Raw genomic sequence first — 23,815 nt, forward strand, 5'->3', positions numbered from 1 at the left:
AAAGGGGCAAAGCCCCATTCTGGTCCAATGCCTCCCACCTGGCAAAATTCACTTCCAAACATTTTCCCATCTCATCCTAGCTTATTGCCAGACTCACTATCAAACTCTCACAGTGTGTTTGCTTCAGGCCTGTAAAGCCTTCAAAATCATTGGATGCAAATCCAATAATATTCTGTCAGTTTAAGCCATTTTTAGCATGTCATCATGTTCTAGTTGCTAATGTTATCATAACTCAGACTTTGAAGAGACAATAATCTCTTGTTAATCTACATTAGTTTCATGTCACAGCTTATAAAACCATAGCCAATCATGCTCGTATATCACTAGTACACGCAACCTCAGAAATGTCTGGATCCTAGCAATATTTATAAAGAACAAAAGTTCAGCAAGATATATTAAAAGAAAATCCTTCCATTTCGTTATCTTTCCATGCCATTCTAGACAGAGGTACATTCTTCTTGGACAGCATAACTACAGTTAGGGATTACTTATATCGCCAGAGAGTAACAGCTCGAATAGCACCACTCAGTGTCGACTTATGGAGCAATTGGAAACACACACTCTTCAGAATAATGACATTCTGACTACGAGGCCCATTCCAGGGCTTGAGCACAAAAATCAAGGCTGTCACTGCAGTGCAGTATTGAGGGAGCCTTGCATAGTCAGAGGAGCTGTCTTTTACATGGGACCTTAAACTGAGATCCTGTCTATCTGCTCAAGTGGATGTAAAAGATCCTGTGGCATTTTTGGAAGGAGACCTTCATTGGCTAATATTTATTCCTCCATCAACGTCACAGAAACATATCAGTTTTAAAGTTATTCTTTTATAGGACATGGGCATCACTGACAAGGCAAGTTGCCCATCCCTAATTGACCTTGAATTGAGTGACTTGTGAAGTCAGTTCAGAGTCAACCACATTGTAATGCGATAAAAAAAAAGAAAGTGCTGGAGAAGCTCAGAACGTCTGGCAGTATGTGTAGAGAGAGAAATAAAGTTAGTGCTTCAAGTCCAATGTGACTCTTCTTTCGAACATTGCTGTGGTTCTTTAGTGACATATGAGCCAATATAGGTAAGAATAGAAGATTTCCTCCTGTAAAGGAAATTATTGAACCAGATGCATTTTTATGAAAATTAACATGATGTTCATGGTCATTCTTACTGACATAGACATTCAATTCCAGATTTATTAATTGCAGTTAAATCCTACTAGCTGCAATGTTTGGACATGCCCCCAGTGCATTAACCTGGGCCTCTAGATTACCAGTCCAGTTACCACAACAACACTACCTTTCCCTAAAATTAAACATATTGAGTCATTGCTGTTAGTGAGAGATTATTGTATCCAGATTGGCTGCTGCAGTTCCTGTGACTACAATTGAAAAGTGCGTCATTGGCTGTAAGGTACTTTGAGATGAGTGATGGCCATGAAAAGTGCTTTATAAATGCAATTTGTTTCTCTTTTTCAAAGTGCAACATCTGCTTTTGTGGTACTGCATTTACTTTGCAATGTTGCCCAGCAATGGCATAGTGTTAGTGAGTTTTGAGAAGATTTGTAGCTCAGGTTGAGGTTCTGGATATAGGTTTGCTCGCTGAGCTGGAAGGTTTGTTTTCAGACGTTTTGTCACCCTACTAGGTAACATGTTCAGTGATCCTCCAGATGAAGGACTGGTGGTGTAGCCCGCTCTCTTCTTATATGTTTAGGTTTCCTTGGGTTGGTGATGTCATTTCCTGTGGTGGCGTCATTTCCTATCATGATGTCATTTCCTGTTCTTTTTCTCAAGAGGTGGTAAATGGGATCCAAGTCAATGTGTTTGCTGATAGAGTTCCAGTTGGAATTCCATGCTTCTAGGAATTCTTGTGCATATCTGTTTGACTTGTCCTAGGGTGGATGTGTTGTTCCAGTCAAAGTGATGTCCTTCCTCATCCGTATGTGAGAATACTAGTGAGAGAGGGTCATGTCTTTTTGTGGCTAGTTGGCATGGTGTGTTATTTCTGGCAATATGCCAACATGAGTGACTGATTTTCTTCCTGGCTCCTACAATGTCACTACAATTCAATAGGCTAGGAGTTTGACATCCACTGAGCATCGTTTGAATGGAATGAGCCAACCTCCAGTGCTACACCAGCCTATACTGGTGAGAACATACTCCTGATAGCCCATCGGACCCTAGTGACCTCTGGGTCAACAGAAAAAAATAATTTTAGAAAAGGAATTGAGGTCAAGGAAGTCTAATTATTGATACTCTCAATGAAATAACTCCACAGAGGCCATCTCCCATCACCAAGTCACCCTTTACTTTCACATGCATTGTGGTTGGCACTGGTCCAGCTTCCTCAGAGCCAACTCCCAGAGTGAACAGAATCTCTGTTTATATGTCAGCCAGAGCTCTCTGATTGGACCAGGTTAACAGTCCCAATCATGGAACTCGCATTCTATGAGGTCCATGTGGCTGACCTTGTTACAATCACTAGACCCTGGTTACTTTCAAAATTCAAATATCCCCATTATTGCTTCAACAGTATGAGTAAATGATGTTCTGTGTCCTGTCATTTCCCCACTCATACGTTGTTGCATGTGTATATTGAATACCTCCAGTGGGAAAAGGGAGTTCATTGCCTTCCCACCTTCAGGGTTTCCTTCTAGGGTTTTGGTGTTACTCCAATGGAAAATCTTCCATGGTTCAGCCACATCACTGGGAGCTTTAGCATTTAACCTTGGGATCCTGAACACTCCTCATTCAGGGTTGTACAAAGGATAATTGCATTAGCCAAGGAGATACTAGACAATGGGCAATGCTCAGGAATTGTGACATGGAGTTCTCCTTTGATCAGCTGTATTGAGGTGGCTTCTGTCATTAAGGTGACAGAAAATGCTGGAAATGCTGCAGTATGGCACAAAGTTCTTACTCTGTGCGTAACACTTTATAAGAGGGCACGAATAAATCAGCAAACTTCATATAGCACTGACTTGCTTGAAATCTTGACTCATTGCCAGCAGACATCACCAGAATATAATTGCAATATCATATGTCTAAGATAATTCTCGTGCTCATAACTTGATCTGACTGTACTATTTAATAAGGATTAAGGAGATGGTATCTGAAATATGGGCCTGTATTTATACCTTTGTCCTTGAATGGCTCCAGCATTTGAAAAGCATAGTGTTCTCCTGTTGTGTAATGCCTGAAGAGTTATTTTTTGCAAGTAGCCAGCATTGGGTCTTAAAAAGTGAAATGGCAAAGACTGACTGTCTCATTTCCTTATAATCCTTATTATAAATAATATAAAACAGGAGTTGTGTTACAGTTTGGATCTTGAAGCACAAAAGAAACACTCATGTCAAGACCCATCCATTTACTTTATTGACCTTGTTGCTATTGTTTCTCATTCACATCACAAAAGGTCCTTTCTATTGCAATAGGAAAAAAAGCTACCATATTAACTTGTCACTTTTCTTCTTTGTATATGTCCATCTCAAATTAATTGTGTCGCTCTTAAAGCCTGTGTAAAAAGACAGTGAGGTGCAACAGGGATTAAAATTTCTCATTCTCTTCCAAGCAGACCCTGTTTTTAAGATTCTACATGAATATATATTGATGAACATGAAAGTACTGAAGCAGCAAGGCATTCACTTCAGATTCAGACTTACAGCTTTGATGTGTCTCAACACTCAGTGAGCTTGAGGAGTTTGTTATATGCTCTTCTGTTTTAGGAGAAGAGCCCAAGATCTTCATGTACCGTTTGTCTCTGCTCATTTTCCCAGAGTCAGTGTGTTGCCTCAATGAATAGAGCCATTCCTTCCACCTATATGCCTAGATTCTGGGAAAATGCAGTTGCCAGCATTATGCAGGTTAGGTGCTGCTGAAAGCAGGACAGTTCATGGTAAAAGTGCTTAAAGATTTCCATCTATTTTAAGGATAGATTTTCCAGCACATGTTTATTATCCTGATTGTCTCACCATTCTGCAGTGAATGGGACATGTTTACCTGGTGAAAGTCAACCTGAATGTTGTTTTAGCTGTTGTTCGAAAATTGAAAGGACTCACTGCCGACTGCCATATTTTCCTGCCTGTATTTGCTGCAATCTAATGAAGTGTTAGAAACAAGGCTTATTCCTTCAAGAACTAGTGCTTTCTCAATCCCTTTTGAATAAGATGAGTGAAGAAAAAAATGGTGATTCAGCCTCACACATTTCAATGGATGATTAGCTTCTATCTTCAGTGCATAGCTTTAGGCTTGTTTTGTTTACTTATCTTACAGCTTTGAACAAAGATCGTTGGGACCCGGAATTCCTGAAGGCCATTCCCATCATGAAGACACGGAGTGGAATGCAGGTGCTGTAGCTTGTCTGAATCTTAAAAACAGAAGTTAGGAAATTATTGCTAGAGATATTATGGTAGACAGTTTTAATGTGCTTGTGGCAATTCCATTATCCACTTACATTAATTCTTTTATTAAATTAACAGATATAGAAATTTAGTACTACCAATCTATTTGATATTTATACTTGAATCTGCCAAACAATATTGGAAAATAATTGTGTCCAACCAATATGAATAGTGTGCAAGATGATAGGTTGGATAGAAAGAGACAGGAAGAAAGACATTCAGAACTGAGACAAAAGAGTTGCCATCTGTTACAGAGACTCCTATGGATGTGTGAGAGAGATGTGCTAAACCCACTTGATTTCTGCTCCTCTAAACCACTAAACAGAACAAAAAATGCCTATTGTTTATAAGCCACTTCGGCTCCCAATCTTCTTACCCACTGCGCTGACCTTACGGTATGCTTTTTGGAGCTTTCTGTTCATCCTATCTAAGAAAGGTTGCAGTCTGCTCCCAATGATATGAGGCGGACCTAAGTGAATATATTAAAACAGATCACACTGTCTTTGCACAAATGTCCTTGCTGCCTGCTGATTGGAGCACATGGACATCCAAATCTGACAGCTACAATATGGTTGGTGCTACAGCCATTATTTATTGCCTATTCACTAGTTTTAATGGTGGTGAGCCTTCATCCTCAATCACTGCAGTGGTGAAAGTGCTTCTCTGATGCTGTTAAGCAGGGAGCTCCATCATTTCGACTCAGTGACAATGAAGGGACTGCGATGTAGGTCGAGGTAAGAACATTCTGTCACTCAGAGAGTAAGCTTTGAAGATGCATTTCCATTGCAGCTGCTGCCCTTATCTTTCATGAAGCAATCTGGATTCCATGCTGTAATTTGTCATTCCTGATTATCTTCCCAGTTCCAAAAAAGTTTGAAATGTGTCAGGCAATCTGCCAAGATTTAATTTCCAACTCACTGTCTAATTAGAAATTATAATAATAGTCATATTGTATTTAAAAGAAATGTCTACGGTAACCAAAACAGTTCAGGTTTGGGAATGTTTAGAGTATAGTGGACGAGAAGTTTTTCAGAAATGGTGCAGAATAACGTCCAGGCATTCATTCCTGATCAATATAAAGAAAGTCAGGCCCAGAAGCTGAATGGGAAGAGGACTGGACTACATTGCACCAGTAGTCAGGCTGATATAGGAGGGCTGTGACTTGAGCGCAAAGAACCACTAAACTTATGACAGTCTGAATGGATGCTTTAAACAATGGGGTCCATGGCATCGGTAAAACTGTATCCAAACATGAGTCAGCATCGTTATGTAAGGAAAGACTTAACAAAAAGTCATGGAATGATAGGAATATTGGAAAGCTGGTATGTTATTCCACCATTCAATAAGATTATAATTGATCTATACCTTGATACAGTTTACGTGTTCTTGGTCAATTTTTCGAGACGTAGAAGCATAGATATTAGGAGCAGGAGTAGGCCATTCAGCCCTTCGGCCCAGTATGATCATTAGTTGTTCATCCAACTCAGTAGCCATTTCTCACCACCTCCCCATACCCTTTCATCCCTTGAGTCCTAAGAACTATAACTCCTCAGTGCTTGGGAGTCTCCTGTGAAGCACTTCTGTGATATTTCCTCCGGCATTTATAGTGGTTTGTCTCTGCCGCTTCCGGTTGTCAGTTCAAGCTGTCCGTTGCAGTGGTCGGTATATTGGGTCCAGGTCGATGTGCTTATTGATTGAATCTGTGGATGAGTGCCATGCCTCTAGGAATTCCCTGGCTGTTCTCTGTTTGGCTTGTCCTATAATAGTAGTGTTGTCCCAGTCGAACTCACTGGGACAGCTAGACAGCTGGAACTGACAACCGGAAGCGGCAGAGACAAACCACCATAAATGCCGGAGGAAACATCACAGAAGCGCTTCACAGGAGGCTCCCAAACACTGAGGGCGTCAACTAGACAGGGGACGAAACGTCTGCAACACAAATTCCCAGCTCGGCGAACAGAACCACAACAACGAGCACCCGAGCTACAAATCTTCTCCCAAACTTTGAACTATAACTCCTTCGTGAAAACATTCAGTGTTTTGGCCTGAACTGTTAGCCATGATTCAGAATTGCACAGGCTGACCACAATGTGAAGAAATTCCTCATCATCTCAATCCTGGATGGCATACTCAATATCTTTAAACAGTGACCTCTGGTTCTGGACTCCCCAGATATTGGGAACATTCTGTGTTTATACCATCTCGGCCTGTTAGAAATGTTCAGGTTTATATGGTATCCTCTATCATTCTTTTAAATTTCAGTAAAATGGTCCTAACTGATCTAGTCTTTATCTGTTAATTCTGTCATCCCAGGAATTAGTCCAGTAAACCTTTGTTACACTCTCTCCATAGGAATAACATCCTTCCTTAGATAAGGAGACCAATACTGCGCACAGTACTCCAGGTGTAGTCTCACCACAGCCTTATACAATTGCTTGAACTAACAGAAAATCGATCAGTCCCATTCCTAAAAATTTCACTTCTAAATGGTTTAGCTGTAATATTAAGATTATGCCCCCTTGTTCCATATCATCCTTTGCACCAGCAGAGAAGCTACTTTCTTGAAATGTAAGCAGTCAAGCAGAGTTTGGCCTCCCACATTGGCAAGCTGTCTATGTATTGCACTGTTGAAAGAGCTTGGTTGTACACACTGATGTCATTGCCTGGACAGAGAAGAGCCTTGGAGAATCTTCTGAGAGAAATGAGCAAAGCCTGACATATTGTCAGCAAGAATCACTGAACACATTGGAGAGAGGTCATGCTGTTTCTGATGCATTAAAAATATATTTGTCAGAGTGCTCTTACTCCCTGGTTTTTAACTTGTATTCAAGCCTGAGGTGTTAATTGTGTAAAACATGATGAATATTTGAGACATATGAGTTTGCAAACCTTTGGGGCATTCTACATAGGAAAGAATATGTGTTTATATCAGTTTATTGAAGAATGCTCTAGGTGTCTATCTCATTATATTTGAAGCGACTTACATAATTGCAAAACAGTGGTCATTTTAAAAAAAGAAAGTGTTATTCAGCTAGCTAATTAGAAGCCAGTGGTTACAACCATACATGGATGGCCATGGTAAGTGCAGGAGAAATTCCTTCAGTGAAATGAGTGTTGACCCTCTTCCCAGACAGCCCTGAACAGCTATCTCTATCCCTTGGCTACTATTCAGCCTCTACTTGGTCTAAGACACTACCCTCCACTTCTTGGCAAATAGCTGTCATTCACTTTGATTCTGTCTAATGGAAATGGCCCATAGATGGTGAGGATTGGCATCTGCTTAATAGTGGGCTCATTCTATATAGTGGGCACCATTTAAAGAAACGTGTGGTGCGTAAACTGGTAAGAAACCAGTCGTACTGTTGTTCAAAGGGAATTCCTTTCCTCTCTAGCAAGTGATATGTAGAGTCGTAGAGATATACAGCACAGAAACAGATCCTTTGGTCCAACTCGTCCATGCCGACCAGATATCCTAAATTAATCTAGTCCCACTTGCCAGCATTTCGCCTATACGTAAACACAAATAGAGATAATGAGACTTACGAGCTTGTTAACTGTGTATTAATGTCAGGATTGTATTTGTTAAATGCATTATAAGGTTGTTAACCTTTCTTAAATGTAGTACAGTGATAATTCAGAAAGAGTGACTTGTTTTGGAGTCATACATGAGTTGAAATCTCTGTAGCATTTAAACATTATGTGCCCATCACTTTTATAACAGAATCACAGAGTTGTTCTGGTGCAGAGGAGACTATTCAGCCCATTGTGCCTCCTTCAGTTCTTTTGAAAGGCAACATTACCTAGTTCCAAAGTCCTCCTTTCCCCCATCCCCTTGCACACTATTTCAATCCCAAATAATCATCCAATGTCTTCTTTTAATGTATCTCAAACCACTGATATAATGCAGCTTCACTGTCTCACTTCTACTTTCCCCAATGTTCATAGAATCCCTACAGTATGGAAACAGGCCATTTGGCCTGACAAGTCCACACCAACCCTTCAAACAGTATCCCACCCAGATCCATTCCTCTACCCTATTACCCTACATTTCTCCTGACTAATGAGCCTAGCCTATACATCCCTGAACATTATGGGCAACTTAGCATGGCCAATTCACTTAACCTGCACATCTTTGGACTGTGGGAGGAACCAGAGCACTCAGGAGAAAGCCACGGAGAGAATGTGCAAACTCCACACAGATAATCACCCGAGGCCGGAATCGAACCCGGGTCCCTGGCGCTGTGAGGCAGCAGTGCTAACCATTGAGTCACCATGCTGCCTCCCCTTAAAACATTTCTTAACACATTTGCTTCAATGACTCTTCCGTTGATGCTTTAATGGCTGCTTGTTATGTACTCTAAGATTTCCCTCTATTCCTCATTTGTATGATACCACTGAGTGCATTTTTCATTACCGTAAGGTTAGTTGCTGTGTGTTTGCCAATGATATGCAAATTTCATCTCAATGTCACCATATGAGCTGGGGTAGCCCAAATCATCCTCCAGTTAAACATTCCAACAGCAAATCCATCTTGTTCAGTTTTCATCAGTATTTTATGTTCCAGTTTTCCCTTTACAGTTACGCCCTCAAGTTGAATCCAATTTTGATATCAGTTGACCTTCAAACCTGTAATCTAGGTAATGACTGAGAATGCAGAGTCAGCCTCTTTGTCCCTATCTCACTCCACAGACTGTGAAACTCTCTCACAAGCTTTTGCAACCTCCAGGGTTGAGTTCTTCAGGCAAGCATTCTGCCTCCCACACTAAATCTGACTTGAACCCCAAGTGTGACCACGTGCTATCCAATGCAATGACTTGTTCTCCTATTATATTTTATTCATCGACTCCACACTTTATCACTTCCACTTAATTCTAACATTGTTCACTTTGCCTACTTATCCCTTTAATGTAACCCATTGGGAGGATTACTCCTGGCAGAAATTTAAGATAGATTGGGAACACTTATCACTCGAATTGACTTTTGGGAAATTGCAAGTTGAAGGAAGTCTCAGGAAAGCATTTCTGTCAGAATGCTTAAGCAGTTAGCTAAAGTGCATCTTAGCTGTAAGAAATCTTTTATTCATTGAGTAAAGTAATTTAATAAAACAGGATGGTGAAAGGATTAATATACTGACTGATAATATGGTGCTATTTTCAGTTCTCCTGTGCATCCCCCAGTCATGGTGGACCAGACAACACCCATGAGGTCTGGGTATGCAATAGTGACGGGTATGTTGGGCAGGTCTGCCTGCTAAGCATCAAACCAGTACCTACTGTGGAAGCTTGTATTGCAGTGTGTTCAGCAAGGATTATCTGCATAGCCTCTGTACCAGGCCTCAGTGGTACACCCAGGTAGGAATTTATAGACTTTACCATTCATTCATTGTCTGAGAGTTAATAACTTGGAAGAATTTACAAATTGGAAAAATAATCCATTTTGAACTACTAATTCAGCCAAGTATATTGTCACAGCTTGTTTTACTGCCAATCCTTTGATCTTTGCAAACAAATCTTCTTTCCAGTAACATGGAGTAAAACCGAAAATGCAGCTTTATATAGCTGTCCTCCTTTTCCCTGTTTGAAAGTAGGTTTGTACAGCTGACCAGTTCAGATAAATGACCACTGAGAGCATACGTTTAGAAAACTATTTCACAAAATGGAAACTTGTACTGGTTTCAGCCAGTGGCTAGCTGCTATTTTTAATTGCCTGTACTGTTTGACTCACAAAGTCCCAGTGAATGAGAGTATTTAAAGAATATTATTTCTGCATGGTGGGAACCTATTTAAATAAATGTGCAGTGCATAAACTGGTGAAGAAATACCCTTAAAATTATATTATTGTTTAAATGTAATTCCCTTTTCTTTCAATCAGGTGATTATATGTAAATGCTAAAACAGAGAAAACAAAATTTATTAAGAGCTTGTTAACTGCTTGTTAATGTCAGGATTGTGCTTGTTAAATCTTTTATTTTGTGAATGATAGACTTGCCTAAATGTAGTTGTAATTCAGAAGGAGTGACTTTGTTTTTATGGAATTATCCTTGACTTATCAGAATTAACTCTCTGAAGCGTGTATTTTTCTCTGTGTATAAATAGTTATTTTTGACTGTATCATCGGGTACAGGGAGTTATATATATATATATATATATATTTCTTTTAACAATACATGCAGAGGAAAATATATAGATCAAGCTGGCTGAACCAAGATTCCTGTTTTTATCACATGAGGATATGTGTCCCCATTCACCCCAGGTTTTGCCCCCTCTCATAGCCCCATGATCTCCAGAATTGGTCTTCAGCCCTGTGCTCAAACCCTAACAGGCACTCTCATGAAATACTTATACATTTTCTTTGGGCACAAAACTGTCTGTGGCACATTTCCATTGAGACTCCTTATAGTTGTGATATTCTGCGATGGCAGTTCACCTGGAGTGGTATTATACACATACAGCAATGGTCCCACTGACCTTGTAAACTACCACCTGTATTGCAACCTCCATTTTGTTTCCAAAGTCCTCAGAGGTGTTAGAAAATCAGAGAGTGCTTGGAACACTCAGCAGATCTGACAAAGAAACTGAGTCAATATTTTAAGTTGAATGTGACACTTCAGAAGAGACCTGTTGTTATCTCCCAAATCTGTTCCTAAGTAGCAATATTTGAACCTTTTCAATCAGGTTTTCACATCAACTGCAGAAGTGAAATGGCCCTTTTCAGATTTGCAGATGATATACTGTACAAAGTTAAAAATCACACAACACCAGGTTATAGTCCAACAGGTTTAATTGGAAGCGCACTAGCTTTCGGAGCGATGCTCCTTCATCAGGTGATTGTCCTATAACCTGGTGTTGTGTGATTTTCAACTTTGTACACCCCAGTCCAACACTGGCATCTCCAAATCATGATATACTGTGTTATTGTGACTGTAATGCACAATCCCTTCTCATACTTGAGCCTCTGAAATGGTTGACCACATGAACCTCCTCCATGTACTGTTGGTTGTCCAGCTGAGTGAGGCGCCCCTCACCCTGCTTCCTTTCTTATCCATTCAGTCAGCACCAGAGAATCTCCTGGCTTCTCTTCCTGCTGTTGCTCCTGCATGCATTAGCTTTGGAGTTCATCACTGGTCTAAACCTTGCCCCTGTCCTACTTCTCATCTATGTGCTATTTCAAGAGCAATTAATGAGGGCAAGACAAGGGGAAAGATAGCAGAAGGGAGACAGTGCAAAGAATGTGCGGTGATTTTGTTTTTTCTCATCTTTGCAGAGACAGGTCAGAGTTGCTTCTGAGCCCTTCCTGTGTACACCCACACCGAACTAGCACTGTCTCCTTGGAAGAACCAACTTCACAGCAGCCATTCCATATCTCCATTTCAAACTCTGCTCAGTCACTGGGAGAACTGACTGAAAGTGGAAACAGAAGCTTGAACCCATTTGACAGCGATGACACAGAAGATGACGAGTCATCCCCAAGCCCATCAGGCACGCTGAGGAGTCAGGCCAGCAGATCCACCATCTCCTCGGGTACAGGGAGTAAGCAGGACCTGAAACATTCTTATTTTCTGGTTATTACTTGTATGTGGCACATTGCCATATTTTGTTTTTTTTAGTTACTACTTTTGTTCTCAGTTTAAACTTCAAATGGGATGGGTCTGTGTCACTGTCTCCTTCACATCCATCCTCAATAATGCTCTGGTATCTTTATGTATACCATTAATTTTCAGTTTCTTCTTTTTCGATGGGATATTTCCCACTCCCATTCACTGCAGACCTGCTCAGTATCCTTTGGCAGTATCACTTTGTAAGGGAGAAGTGTGCAAAACTCTATTGAACAGTACAGCACAGAAACAGGCCCTTCAGATAACCAGATGCCATACATGATGCCATTCTAAACAAATGCCACCTACCTATACATGGTCTGTATCCCTCTATTCCCTGCTTGTGCAGGTTATCTGTCCAAATCCCTCTTTAACTTTACTAACGTATCTGCTACTAATACCTCTCCTGGCTGCAAGTTCCAGGCAGCTACCACCCTTTGTGTAACAGCCTTTCCTCACACATCTCCCTTCAACTTTCCCCATCTCATATCAAGCCTGTGCCTCCTAGTGTTTGATATTTCCACCCTGAGAAAAGCACTCTGACTATCCACCTTATCCATATCTTTCATAACTTTATTTAGAGTTGCAGAGTCGTAGAGTGATACAACACAGAAACAGACCCTTTGGTCCAACTTGTCCATGCCGGCCAGACATCCCAAACTGATCTTGTCCCTTTTGCCAGCATTTGGCCCATATCGCTCTAAACGCTTCCTGTTCATATACCCAACCAGATGCCTTTTAAATGCTGTAATTTTAACAACCTCCGCCACACACGCATCACCTTCTGCGTGAAAATGTTGTCTGTCACACCCCTTTTAAATCTTTCCACTCTCACCTTAAACCTATGTCCTCTAGTTTTGGACTCCCCCATGATACCTTTACCCAACTGTAAGATCAGGAATTTGGCAAGGGGGAGAAGCATTGACGAAATCTCCTGTACCTCTCAGATTAAACACTCTATTGCCATGCTATGTTCTCCTAACAAATCTGTGGCTTTATAGATACTAAAGGCATTAAAGCATGTGAGGATGGTGTGGGAAAATGCTGTTGGGGCAGTGATCTACTGTGTTCCTACATTCCTAAAATAGCCTGCAAAGCTACGAATAAAAGTACACAAGCTCCCAAAATATTCCTTTCTTTCTTTAGGAATTTTCATTCCAATTCCTTCTCCTGGCACCAACTGTTGTAAAGTCATGATTCATACCATGGTTCTGTGGATATTTGGTAACCCAGTGGTACCTTGCCTCAGTGGTTAGCACTGCTGCCTCACAGCACTGGGTCCCAGGTGCAATTCCAGCCTTGGGCGACTGTCTGTGTGGAGTTTGCACATTCTCCCCGTGTCTGCATGGGTTTCCTCCGGTGCTCCGATTTCCTCCCACATTCCAAAGATGTGCAGGTCAGGTGAATTGGCCATGCTAAATTGTTCATAGTTGTTAGGTGCATTAGTCGGGGTGGGGTTACTCTTCGGAGGGTCGGTATGGACTTGTTGGGCCAAAGGGTCTGTTTCCACACTGTAGGGAATCTAATAAACTGAGGTCTCACCTTGGCCAATGTGGACTAGGAATGGCTGTGACTGGAATCAGTTAATTCAGCATCTCACAGGGTTTACCACGTGACACACTTTTCCATTTTTCAAATGAGATTGGCTTTTACACAATCCATAGAAATTTTCCATCAGCTCCAGTAGTTGGCTTCCCCAAGTTGCTACAGCTGAGCCTGACTTTTGTGGATTTTTGCCCCTCAGACTGTAACTTACCAGATCTGCAAAATGCCACGACTTGTGGAAAGGAGAATTGTTCTCAAAAATGTCAAAGCGTTTCAGTGTTTTCTTGAAAAGTTTAAAATCCTTTGAAGAAAACATCCTTTCTTAATCCATAGTGATTAAGCAATACACTTGTTCACCTGAAACAAGTTCCTTCTCCCAAGAAGATTCAGAGATTTAAAGATAACATAATTCCAAATGTTTTGTAATCTCTAAGACGCCTACTTGTGATTTGAAAATATTTCTATGAAGAAATCTCACAAAGATAAAGAGTTAGAGTTTGTTTCAAAGTGCACACTGAAGGTACAGATTCTTGGCAAAGCTATTACCATTAAGAATTATAAATCTAGAACATTGGTGCATCAATTTATAGCATCATAGAAAGGGGAGGGGTATACACAAATCTTGCACAGTTTCTATATTCATCAATATATTGGCATTTACTGGGCTGTTGGAAGTATTTCTCTAGATTGTTGAATTTGAATGTGAATCCAACCTGTATCTCTCTCAACTTAATGGCCAGGTGTAGCATGACCTACTTTGGAATAGGTCCTGTATCAGTCTTGTTAAATATGTTGACTCCTGAAGGAACTGCATAATGGGCAAAAATGAACTCGAAGAGGAAATAATGGTGTGATGTTAGAACAGGAACAAAGTTAGCACTCCAGCACATGGGAGAAAGAAAAAAGTTTGGATTAGACAAACTCACCCTTCACCTTCATGCCAGAAACACAGCCAATTAATCCACACCAATGAATTTCTCTTGCAGATGAGGAGATGTCAAGTTCCAAAGATTTTGCAACAGAAACAACAAGTTCAGAGGAGGAACCTGAGTCTGATTTCATCACCAACTCCAACACTTCGTGTCAAACAAGGAACAGTGACAGTCCAATGGATGGTCGGGCAATGAGGAGATCGAGTAGAGGGTCCTTCACCAGAGCAAGCCTGGAGGAACTTCTGAGCATTGATCCTGAGGCTAACCAAAGCTCCATGTGGCTTGGAACAGAAGATGGTTGGTGAGTGGTCACTTTCTCATTCAAATTATTCACTGGTAAAGTTCAAGGCAAGGTCAACATATGGTGTCTTTTAAGTGCCAGGCCAAGTTGAATTAGGAAAGCAGCACTGGTTGGAACACTGTCTGCATAATTTTACTCGTAGAGATAAAAACTTTAGAATCTTAGTTACTTCTTGTAGTTATGCTTATGATTTCATGTGTTGTAACATGCATGACAGATCAGTAGGAATTGGAGTTAGACTTGGTGTTGGGAGAGAGCAGTTGGGAGTTAGGGGTAGTATGGACGGAGCAGTGGGACTAGGAACGGTATTCTGTTCCCTCTTCCATATGACTCATTTCTGACTCCCACTGTATCAATGCATTGAAGCAGTTTAATACAAATTCAGAATCTCGCACCAAGAAAGACATTCATCTGGCTCATTGTGTATGGGCCAACTCTTTCAAGGAGCTTTCCAATTGCTTCTATTCTCCCACTCATCCCCCACAGCCTGTAGATTCATCTTTCACAAGCATACACCCAATCTTTTGCTGTTCGTTGCCATATCACTAAGATTATGACTGACATTGAAACACAAAAATTTTACTTCCAACAGATTCCATCGGTCATTTCATGACTCATCCCAACCTTCTAAATAAGTTGTCTAAGGGTAGGTCGATGTTCCAAAGGCAGGAGATAAATGATGTCAAAATTATAATCGAGTAAATTAAAAAGCTAAAAGAATGTATTAGAGTTGTCCTTGCCTTAAATGCAAGACATCTGATAAAAAGGCAAATAGGAATGAGCAATAAATGCTGGCCAGCCAGTGATCCACATCCCACAAATGAATTTTTAAAAACCTTTAAAAATAAAGATAAATATGATGTGTGATCAGGAAGGTTTTGCTGAGGCTGTAGTATCAGATAGATGGTAGAACATACGCAGAGAGTTGTGAATGCATGGAATGCGGGACATTTAAGTGACTGCTGAACATACACATTGAGGGGTGCATTGAGGGGTGCGTAGGTTAAGTTATTATATTTTACATTTGGATTAAACCTCGGCACAACATTGTGGGCCAAAGGGCCTGTTCTGTGCTGTACTTTTCTATGTTCTGTGTTCTATTTTCAAATATGCATAACTGGAGAATATAAATTGTTTAGAAGAGAAAATGAGGACTTGTGGTGCAAAGATAACTTCCCCACCTGCCCCACACCAGGATTTATTGGCCATGGAAGGTGCATTTGGAACATGACCAAATAGGTTGATCATTAGCTTCTAACTTATTCCATTATGCCTGATGGCAGGCACTAAGAATGGGAGGGTTTCTTGGTCAGCCATCCTGCAGAAGGCAATGGCGGTCCACTGCAAGGCTTTCCGCAAACGTAGACCAATTCAATAGAGGTCCAAAGTTCAGCCCTCGGAAAGAAGAATGGGAGAACAGGCAGACAGTAGTGAAAACACAGCAGTGCGGCAGAATATTAGCTCAGTCATTGAGGCACAACTGAGAGTGAATGTAACAATGGAAAGGACTAGCACAGAGTCACCTCTGATACAAATAACAAATTTGAGACAATAGCATTTGGCACCTATTGCCATGTTGCATTCAATTCGCTTGTTAAATTTGCGTCAAATGTTCTTTTATTAACGGAAAATCATTTGCCTTGCAGTAATTATAGTAACATGACAACTGGGTGTTATTGTAACTTCTGCAGTCACATGCACATTGTATGCAATTCAAATCATTTGTGATTCTGTAGAAAGAAAAGTTCTGAAGAAGGGTCACGGGACCCAAAATATTAATTCTGCTTTCTATCCACGGATGCTGCCAGACCGGCTGAGTTTTGCCAGCAATTTCTGATTCCGTTTGTGACTCTATAGAGTTTAGCTCAGCTATTGAATTGTAACAAAGCCACCAAATGGTCAGGTTGAATATTATAATAACACAAGACGTAGCATTTCCAGAGGATATTTAGAAAAGCTTATCGCAATCAAAGTCGGTATTGTTTTGTGAAAGAGAAATAATATTTGAAACATTTTCCAGAGTTCTTTGAGGATGTGACAAATAGACTTGAAAAAGGGGAGCTAGTGGATGTGGTGTATTTTGATTTCCAGAAGGTATATGATAAGGTGCCACATAAAAGGTTATTACACAAGTTAAGAGCTTATGGTATTGGGGATAATGTACAAGTATGCATTGAAGATTGATTAGCACATAGTATATAAAGAGTTTAGATTAATGGGCCTCTTTCGGATTGGAATGACATAACTAATCAAGTGCCACAAGAATTAGTCTGACAACCTCAATTATTTACCATTTATGTTAATAACTTGGAAGAGGGGGCAGAGTGTAATGTATCCAAATATGCTGAGGATCTAAGGAATCTGCAAAGGGATATCATTGGGTGAGTGGGCAAAATCCTGGTGGGTGGAATTTAATGGAGGGAAGTGTGAGGTCATGCACTTTAGAAGAAAGAATCCAGAGCCACTCACTTATTTAAATGGATGGAGACTCCAAAGAAAAGTGCAGCCCTGAAGTATCTGGGTGTGCTTGTGAATGAAACACAAAAGGTACTGCAACAAGAAATTAAGGAGGCAACCATTTTGGCTTTTATTGTTAGAGGGTTGGAGTTTAAAAATAGTGAGGTCATGTTACAGCTGTACAGGGTCTTGGAATACAGGAGCACCAGGAGTACCCTGTCCAGTTTTGGTCCCTGAGTCTAAGCGAGGATGGGCTGGCATTGGAGGCTGTTAACTGAGACTCACTTGACTGATTCCTGGGATGAAAGAGTTGATTTAGCAAGAACAGCTAAGCAGGTTAAGCCTTTATTCATAAGAGTTTAGAAGAATGAGGGGTAATCTTATTGAACTATACAAGATTCTAAAAATCCCTACCTCGGAGCATTGTGGAGGCTAGATCACTGAAATTATTTAAAGAGGCGGTGGAGGAATTGAGGGCAATGAGGAGGTGCTGTGAAAGAGGAGTTGAGGCCTGGGAAAACCAGTCATGGCATTTAAGAAGTATTTAGATGTGCACTTGCAGTGCTAAGGCATAAAAGACTATGGGCCAAGTGCTGGAAAATAGGATTAGAATAGCGAGGTGGTTGCTTTTGATTGGCACAGACTTGACCGTTTTCTGTGCTGTGGACCTCTTATAGAATGGTGGGGCAGGTTTGAGGGGCTGACTAGCCTACTCTTGCTCCTATTTATTATATTCTTATGTTATCATTCCAAACCTTTGCAGCTTCCTGTGAGCTTGATAATGTTGGTCCACTTCTTTTTTCAGCATTCATGTCTATCAGTCGTCTGATAGCATCCGGAACCGGAAGAACAGTATGAAAATGCAGCACTCTGCGGCAGTCATGTGTATCCTGTGAGTACAACAGCAATGCTTCACATGTATTTTAGATCCACTCTTTCATGAAGCGCCTAGGTTTGTGCTCCTGCTTGTTCAACTGGCAGCTGATTGGGATTCATGGATTAGTTATTTGTGTCCCAACCAAATGACGATGTTAGAGATTTATTATCAGGGCTGATAGTGCCCCTGCCTCTGGGCCAAGAGGTCTGGGTTCAAGTCCCACCTGCTCCATAAACTCTGAGCAGGTTGCATTAAAATATTTTAGAAAATAGGTGTAAAGGGGGGAACAGCCAGGCCTGGTATTTGGAAGAATCTGTCAAACTGAGTAGTTCATAAGCTCTAGCCTCAAAGAAAGAACTCACCGGCTCTTTTGGATCCAAGCAGACTGTCACTCCAGTGCTGGTTTCTTAAGCCTATTGTCATCATATTTGGGAAGTAGGCCCAACAAGCCCACACCAACCCTCCGAAGAGTATCCCACCCAAACCGATTCTCCTATCTTATTACTCCACATTTTACCCCTGACTAATGCACTTAACCTACATACCCCTGAACACTGTGGGCAATTTAGCGTGGCCAATTCACCTAACCTGCACATCTTTAGATTGTGGGAGGAAAACAGAGCACCCGGAGAATGTGCAAACTCCACACAGGCAGTCACCCAAGGCTGGAATTGAACCTGGGTCCCTGGCTCTGTGAGGCAGCAGTGCTAACCACTGAGCCACTGTGCCACCTGTATTTTAGCCATTGGAGGTTTATCCTTGTACTGTGTAGCAAATCCTACCAGCAGCAAATTCCCCAGTGTTTGGATCTGAAGTTGCATCCACAAATGAGATGGCAATGATTCCTTGCTTATGAAGAGTCAGTAGCAGGGTTGCAGAGCTACTGTGATGCTAAGGACATGAGCTTTTAAGCAAGAACTTTAGAGATGGGAATTCTAATTTGTATTTTGAAAGTTAGCAAAAGTGTAGTTGAGTTGATATTTTTGCCAGAGATCTGGTACTTTAGTTAAAGATGACACACTCTTGGATATTTTTATCACTTGAAATAGTAAGGGAGAGCACATAATCAAGGGAGAATTCGCAATATTAGAATTCCTCAAATTCTTAAAATTCACAATAATTTCCAACATTTTCTCAGTGCTAATGATTCAGATGTAAAATATATATGTCTCAATTTCCTTTTGGACTTAAATCCTAAACTCCCTATAGTGCAGAAGAGGCCATCGGGTCCACACCGACCCTCCAAAGAGCATCCCTCCCATCCACCCTCCCTGTCCCCATAAGCCCGCATTTACGATGGCTAATCCACATACCCTGCACATCGCTGGACACTACAGAGCAATTTAGCATGGCCACTCCAGCTAACCTGCACATCTTTGGACTGTGGGAAAAAATCAGACCAAACGCATGTAGAGAGGGGGAGGACGTGCAAACCCCACACAGAGAATTACCCAAGGCTGGAATCCCTGGCACTGTGAGGCAATGGTGAGCCACAATGGCATCATTGCTGAAGCTATTAAAGCAATGTGGGCAAATGGTGGCATACACTGATGAGTTTTGAATGTCTGTTTCTACACGGACCAGTGCATGAAAACTGGGAGCAGCTGTCAAACATCTTTGCACTTGAAATGCCTCAAAAACAGGTATTTGTGCAAAATGACACAGGTACTTGCTGTTTGGTTGAAAGCACTATGAGATACGACCAGTTTATCTGCCTCTACTTCTTTTCCTTCTCTCATAGGTACCTCGACAACAAAGTCTTTGTCTCATTGGCAAATGGTGAATTGATGGTCTATCAAAGAGATGCAGGTTTGTTGAGGGTTATGTGTTGGATTAGCCAGATAACTACCAAGAACACCTTAGTAAACCCAGTGTTGTCACTCTAGTAAACAAAATCTATGATAAGGTGGCAGAGTTTATCTCAAAGAGTTATTAAGAGTATGCAATATTCCTTGTTTGCTTTTATCTCTCATTAAATATATTAAGTATCTAAAATTTACAGGCACATTTAAACAAAATTTACTCATTTTGCCTAAATGCATTGACTCACTCAATGTTTCCCAGAGGTCGGAGCCCCTGAATAATGGATCACATTCAAGGGACCAAATTACCTATTTCTCTTGAATGTTGCTATTTTATTCCACATAGAAAAAATATATCAGCAAACGGAATGGACTTGTAGATGTCCCTGTAATAGTTCAAGTTTCCCTGGATTTGAAAGTTGGAATGGTTACGTGACTGTGAAGTGCCCTACTGCCAAGCCCAATCCTCTCCTGACAATGCATACTTTCGAACAGTATACAGAGAAAAGAACTGGATGACAACGATGGGGCTGTATATACCCTTGGAAGACTAAAGCCCCTGTGAAACTGCAGCCACCATCCAGCTGCCTCAGTAGCATTGACCCTGGGACCATTATTTTACAGTTCAATTCCATTCTAGGCCAATTGCCAAATTAACTAACAGGGGTGCAGTTCATTAAACTAGCTGCTTGTCTGATCATAATTGTGCCATCCCACTCATTTAGAAACACTGTAGTTAATTTTAATTTGTGGAATGGCACAAGGCGAGTGGTGTCAAAGCTGCAGCTGATTTTACAACTTTCCTACTAAACGTCCATTGCCTTCAGCAGAAGGGAAAATCAGGAGAAATGTCAGACCGGCTGCTACATTTTCTCACTGTCTCACAAAGTTAAAATTACATCCCCCTAATAAACCTAGCCCTCTCACCCTTTCACCAGATTTTTATGATTTGGAGATGCCGGTGTTGGACTGTGGTGTACAAAGTTAAAAATCACTTTGTCAGTTATAAGTCCAACTGGTTTAATTGGAAGCACACTAGCTTTCGGAGCGACGCTCCTTCATCACCTGATGAAGGAGCGTCGCTCCGAAAGCTAGTGTGCTTCCAATTAAACCAGTTGGACTATAACCTGGTGTTGTGTGATTTTTAACCAGATTTTTAGTTAGTTAGCAAAGAAATTTTATCTTAAATTAATAGTTTAACGGTTTCTGATTGAACCTTTACCAAACACGATAAGCACATCTCTTCATCTTTAGACATGTGTCTAAAGCCAAAGTTAACATTCTGGTAACTTAGTTCAAAAAAAGACGTTGCGGGATTTCCATCAAATTGATTAGCAGTTTCCTGCTGTTAAATTCTTGGCTCTTATTGAAAGCAGACAGACTGAAAAGAAGACAAATATTAAACTGTCACCTTGATCTGAAGCAGCCTTAACACGTACTTAATGTTCACATTCATTCAACAGCGGCTTTGCATCTTGATAATGAATAGAGGAAAATGGGTTGGCCACCAAAAGGATTAAGTATTTCCTCAGCTTGTCAGGGAAAGTCTTAATGGTTGATCCCCTCGATTGCCACAGTATTTTTCTTAATTATTTGTTGTGTTTCGCCCCAACGCAGGAAGTTTCTGGGATCCACAGAACTCAAACACCTTGTGCTTGGGATCGCCAGGAAATCCTGTCACCAAGATGGTACAGGTGGCAGGAAAGCTTTGGTGCGGATGCCAGAACCGGATTCTCATCATCAACACTGTCACACTTTGCCAGGAGGTCAGTGCTCAGCAGTGGGTTGGCATTATCTGTAAATGCAAACACCAGCTCCGATCCACAGCAGTCAGAAGGTAGACCTTGGCACCTCAGCCAGCAGGTTAACATCCCATGCAACGTAAAGGAACAATCATTCCATCAGTGGGGTAGTGCCGCTGGATTGAATTTGATTGTTTGGCACAGTTTTAATTTCCACATTAAAATAACGTGACGCCATTCTCATAACAGAAAATATATGAATACTTAGAACATAGGCTTGAGGACTGGCTCCACTTAAATGCTTTAAAATTTAAAATGCCGAAAACCCTGTCATAAAAGGTTTTTTTCCATTTCCATCCAAGTACACAATATGACCTGGGAGCCGTAAACATCAGGAACTTGGGCACATTGGGAGTGCAAGTCTGTCCACTTTGCCTCCATAATATTACTGTCACATTTAAACTACAGCAAGTGATGACACCCTGAAGGCCAAGTGATGGGCTTGCACTTTAATTTTCTGAAGGAATTAATCATGATCCTCAACCTGCCTCCATTTGCCCAGTACAGCAACTAAACAATATCACTTGTTGCGAAACATATTGTCACCTAAAATGTGAATGATATAAACATGAAGTAGAAATGCTTGACGATTTTGTAATTATAAAAAAAATCCAATTTAATAAATACAAAGTGGGGGGCACAGTGCTCTGCTTTTAAGATGCAGCTGAATACCACTCATTTATTCTTAATCTATTTACGGGAAAGGGACATGGCTGACTTGACCGGAATTGACTGCCCATCCTTTATTACCATTGAGACTGTGGTGGTGGAACTGTACTGTCCATGCGGTGAAGGTGAAGGCATTTCCTCCTGGTTATAATGTTCCGCCAAAGTGACAGTTGGAGAACCTTGTGGAGTTTTGCCACTGTAGATGAAGAGGAATGTACTGTGCTGTAATTAGGCATCATGGCGTACTCTAGTGGAAGAAAATCTGTCCTTATGTTGAGCAACCTTGTGTAAACGTTGAGATTGCTGACCCTTTGTCTGTTTCCACGTTCAATGGCAGCACATGATCCAGATTGGACAAGACACCAATCGGTGTGTGACGAGTATGGTGAGCTCCAGCTTGGGAGTCTGGATCGCACTCCAAAGCAGCGCGCAGGTGAAGCTCTACCACGCTGGCACCTATGAAAACCTGGCAGAGGTCGACGTAGCTCCTGCAGTACACAAAATGCTCGCAGGTAAAAACAAAACACTTCACGGCGGTATATCCGTAATGTATCTGAGAAGTCAATGTAGCTGGAGCAACGTGCAATGTTTTATGGCTCGGAGATAATAAGATGGCTTCAAGGTAGGTTAGAGATACAAAAGCAGAGATGCATTTTAGAAGCAATCACTTTCATCCCACAGTGAAACATTTTCTCTGAAAATGTGATGTTTGAAAATCTGTGAAGTAGCGGTTTCACTGGGTGAATGGCCACATGGGTGAGGCATCAGTAGGTATCTAGGAAACTCCACTTCAGCTCAGTTAGTGCCTTCAGTGTGAGGAGGATAGGGTAGTGCGAGGAATTAAATCCATCTGGTTCATATTATGCAGAGTGCATTGTCAGTACTCTGATCCGGGCATCACTGGAGGCATTCATGGTGGCACAGTGGTTAGCGTTGCTGCTGCACAGCACCAGGGACCTGGATTCAATTCTAACCTCAGGCTACTGTCTGTGTGGACATTCTGCCCATGTCTTTTGGGTTTCCCCTGGGTGCCCTGGTTTCCTCCCATTGTCCAAAGGTATGCAAGTTAGTTGGACTGGCCATGCTAAATTGCCCATAGTGCCCAGGGTTGTGCAAGCTAGATGGATTAGCCTTAGGAAGTGCAGAGATAAAGGGACAAGATAGCGGGGTGCATCTGGGTGGACTAATCTTTGGATGGTCAGTATGGACTCGATGGGCCAAACAGCCTGCTCCCAAACTGTTGGGATTCTGTGACTCATCAGGGACAAAAAATAATGAAGCAGTACATCTCTATGACTCTATACTAAGGTATGTGATTAAATATTTCAGAATTGAGGAGGGTTGGTGAGTGGCTGGGTGAGTTTATTTTAAATTCCTTTCTAGGTTGTGGATATTATTGGCTAGGTCAGCATTTATTGCTCATCCCTAATTGCCCTCCTACTGAGTGG

The 23,815-nt window shown here is 41.3% G+C and overlaps 1 protein-coding gene across 3 annotated transcripts in view; it reads left to right on the forward strand.

Annotated features, from left to right (window-relative positions):
• LOC132816511 (rho guanine nucleotide exchange factor 17-like) overlaps positions 1-23,815 on the forward strand; it is a 440,614-nt gene that overhangs the window by 407,991 nt on the left and 8,808 nt on the right. For 2 of the 3 annotated variants that reach the window (XM_060826198.1, XM_060826200.1), the window contains exons 12-19: positions 4,261-4,334; positions 9,546-9,739; positions 11,652-11,917; positions 14,514-14,760; positions 18,023-18,109; positions 19,836-19,903; positions 21,514-21,662; positions 22,705-22,879. In XM_060826198.1, the coding sequence (XP_060682181.1) occupies positions 4,261-4,334; positions 9,546-9,739; positions 11,652-11,917; positions 14,514-14,760; positions 18,023-18,109; positions 19,836-19,903; positions 21,514-21,662; positions 22,705-22,879 (1,260 nt within the window). The remainder of the gene's footprint in view (positions 1-4,260; positions 4,335-9,545; positions 9,740-11,651; positions 11,918-14,513; positions 14,761-18,022; positions 18,110-19,835; positions 19,904-21,513; positions 21,663-22,704; positions 22,880-23,815) is intronic. The other variant, XM_060826199.1, reaches the window with a different exon arrangement.

The sequence above is a fragment of the Hemiscyllium ocellatum genome, chromosome 6, assembly GCF_020745735.1.
Source record: "Hemiscyllium ocellatum isolate sHemOce1 chromosome 6, sHemOce1.pat.X.cur, whole genome shotgun sequence".
Taxonomy (NCBI): Eukaryota; Metazoa; Chordata; class Chondrichthyes; order Orectolobiformes; family Hemiscylliidae; genus Hemiscyllium; species Hemiscyllium ocellatum.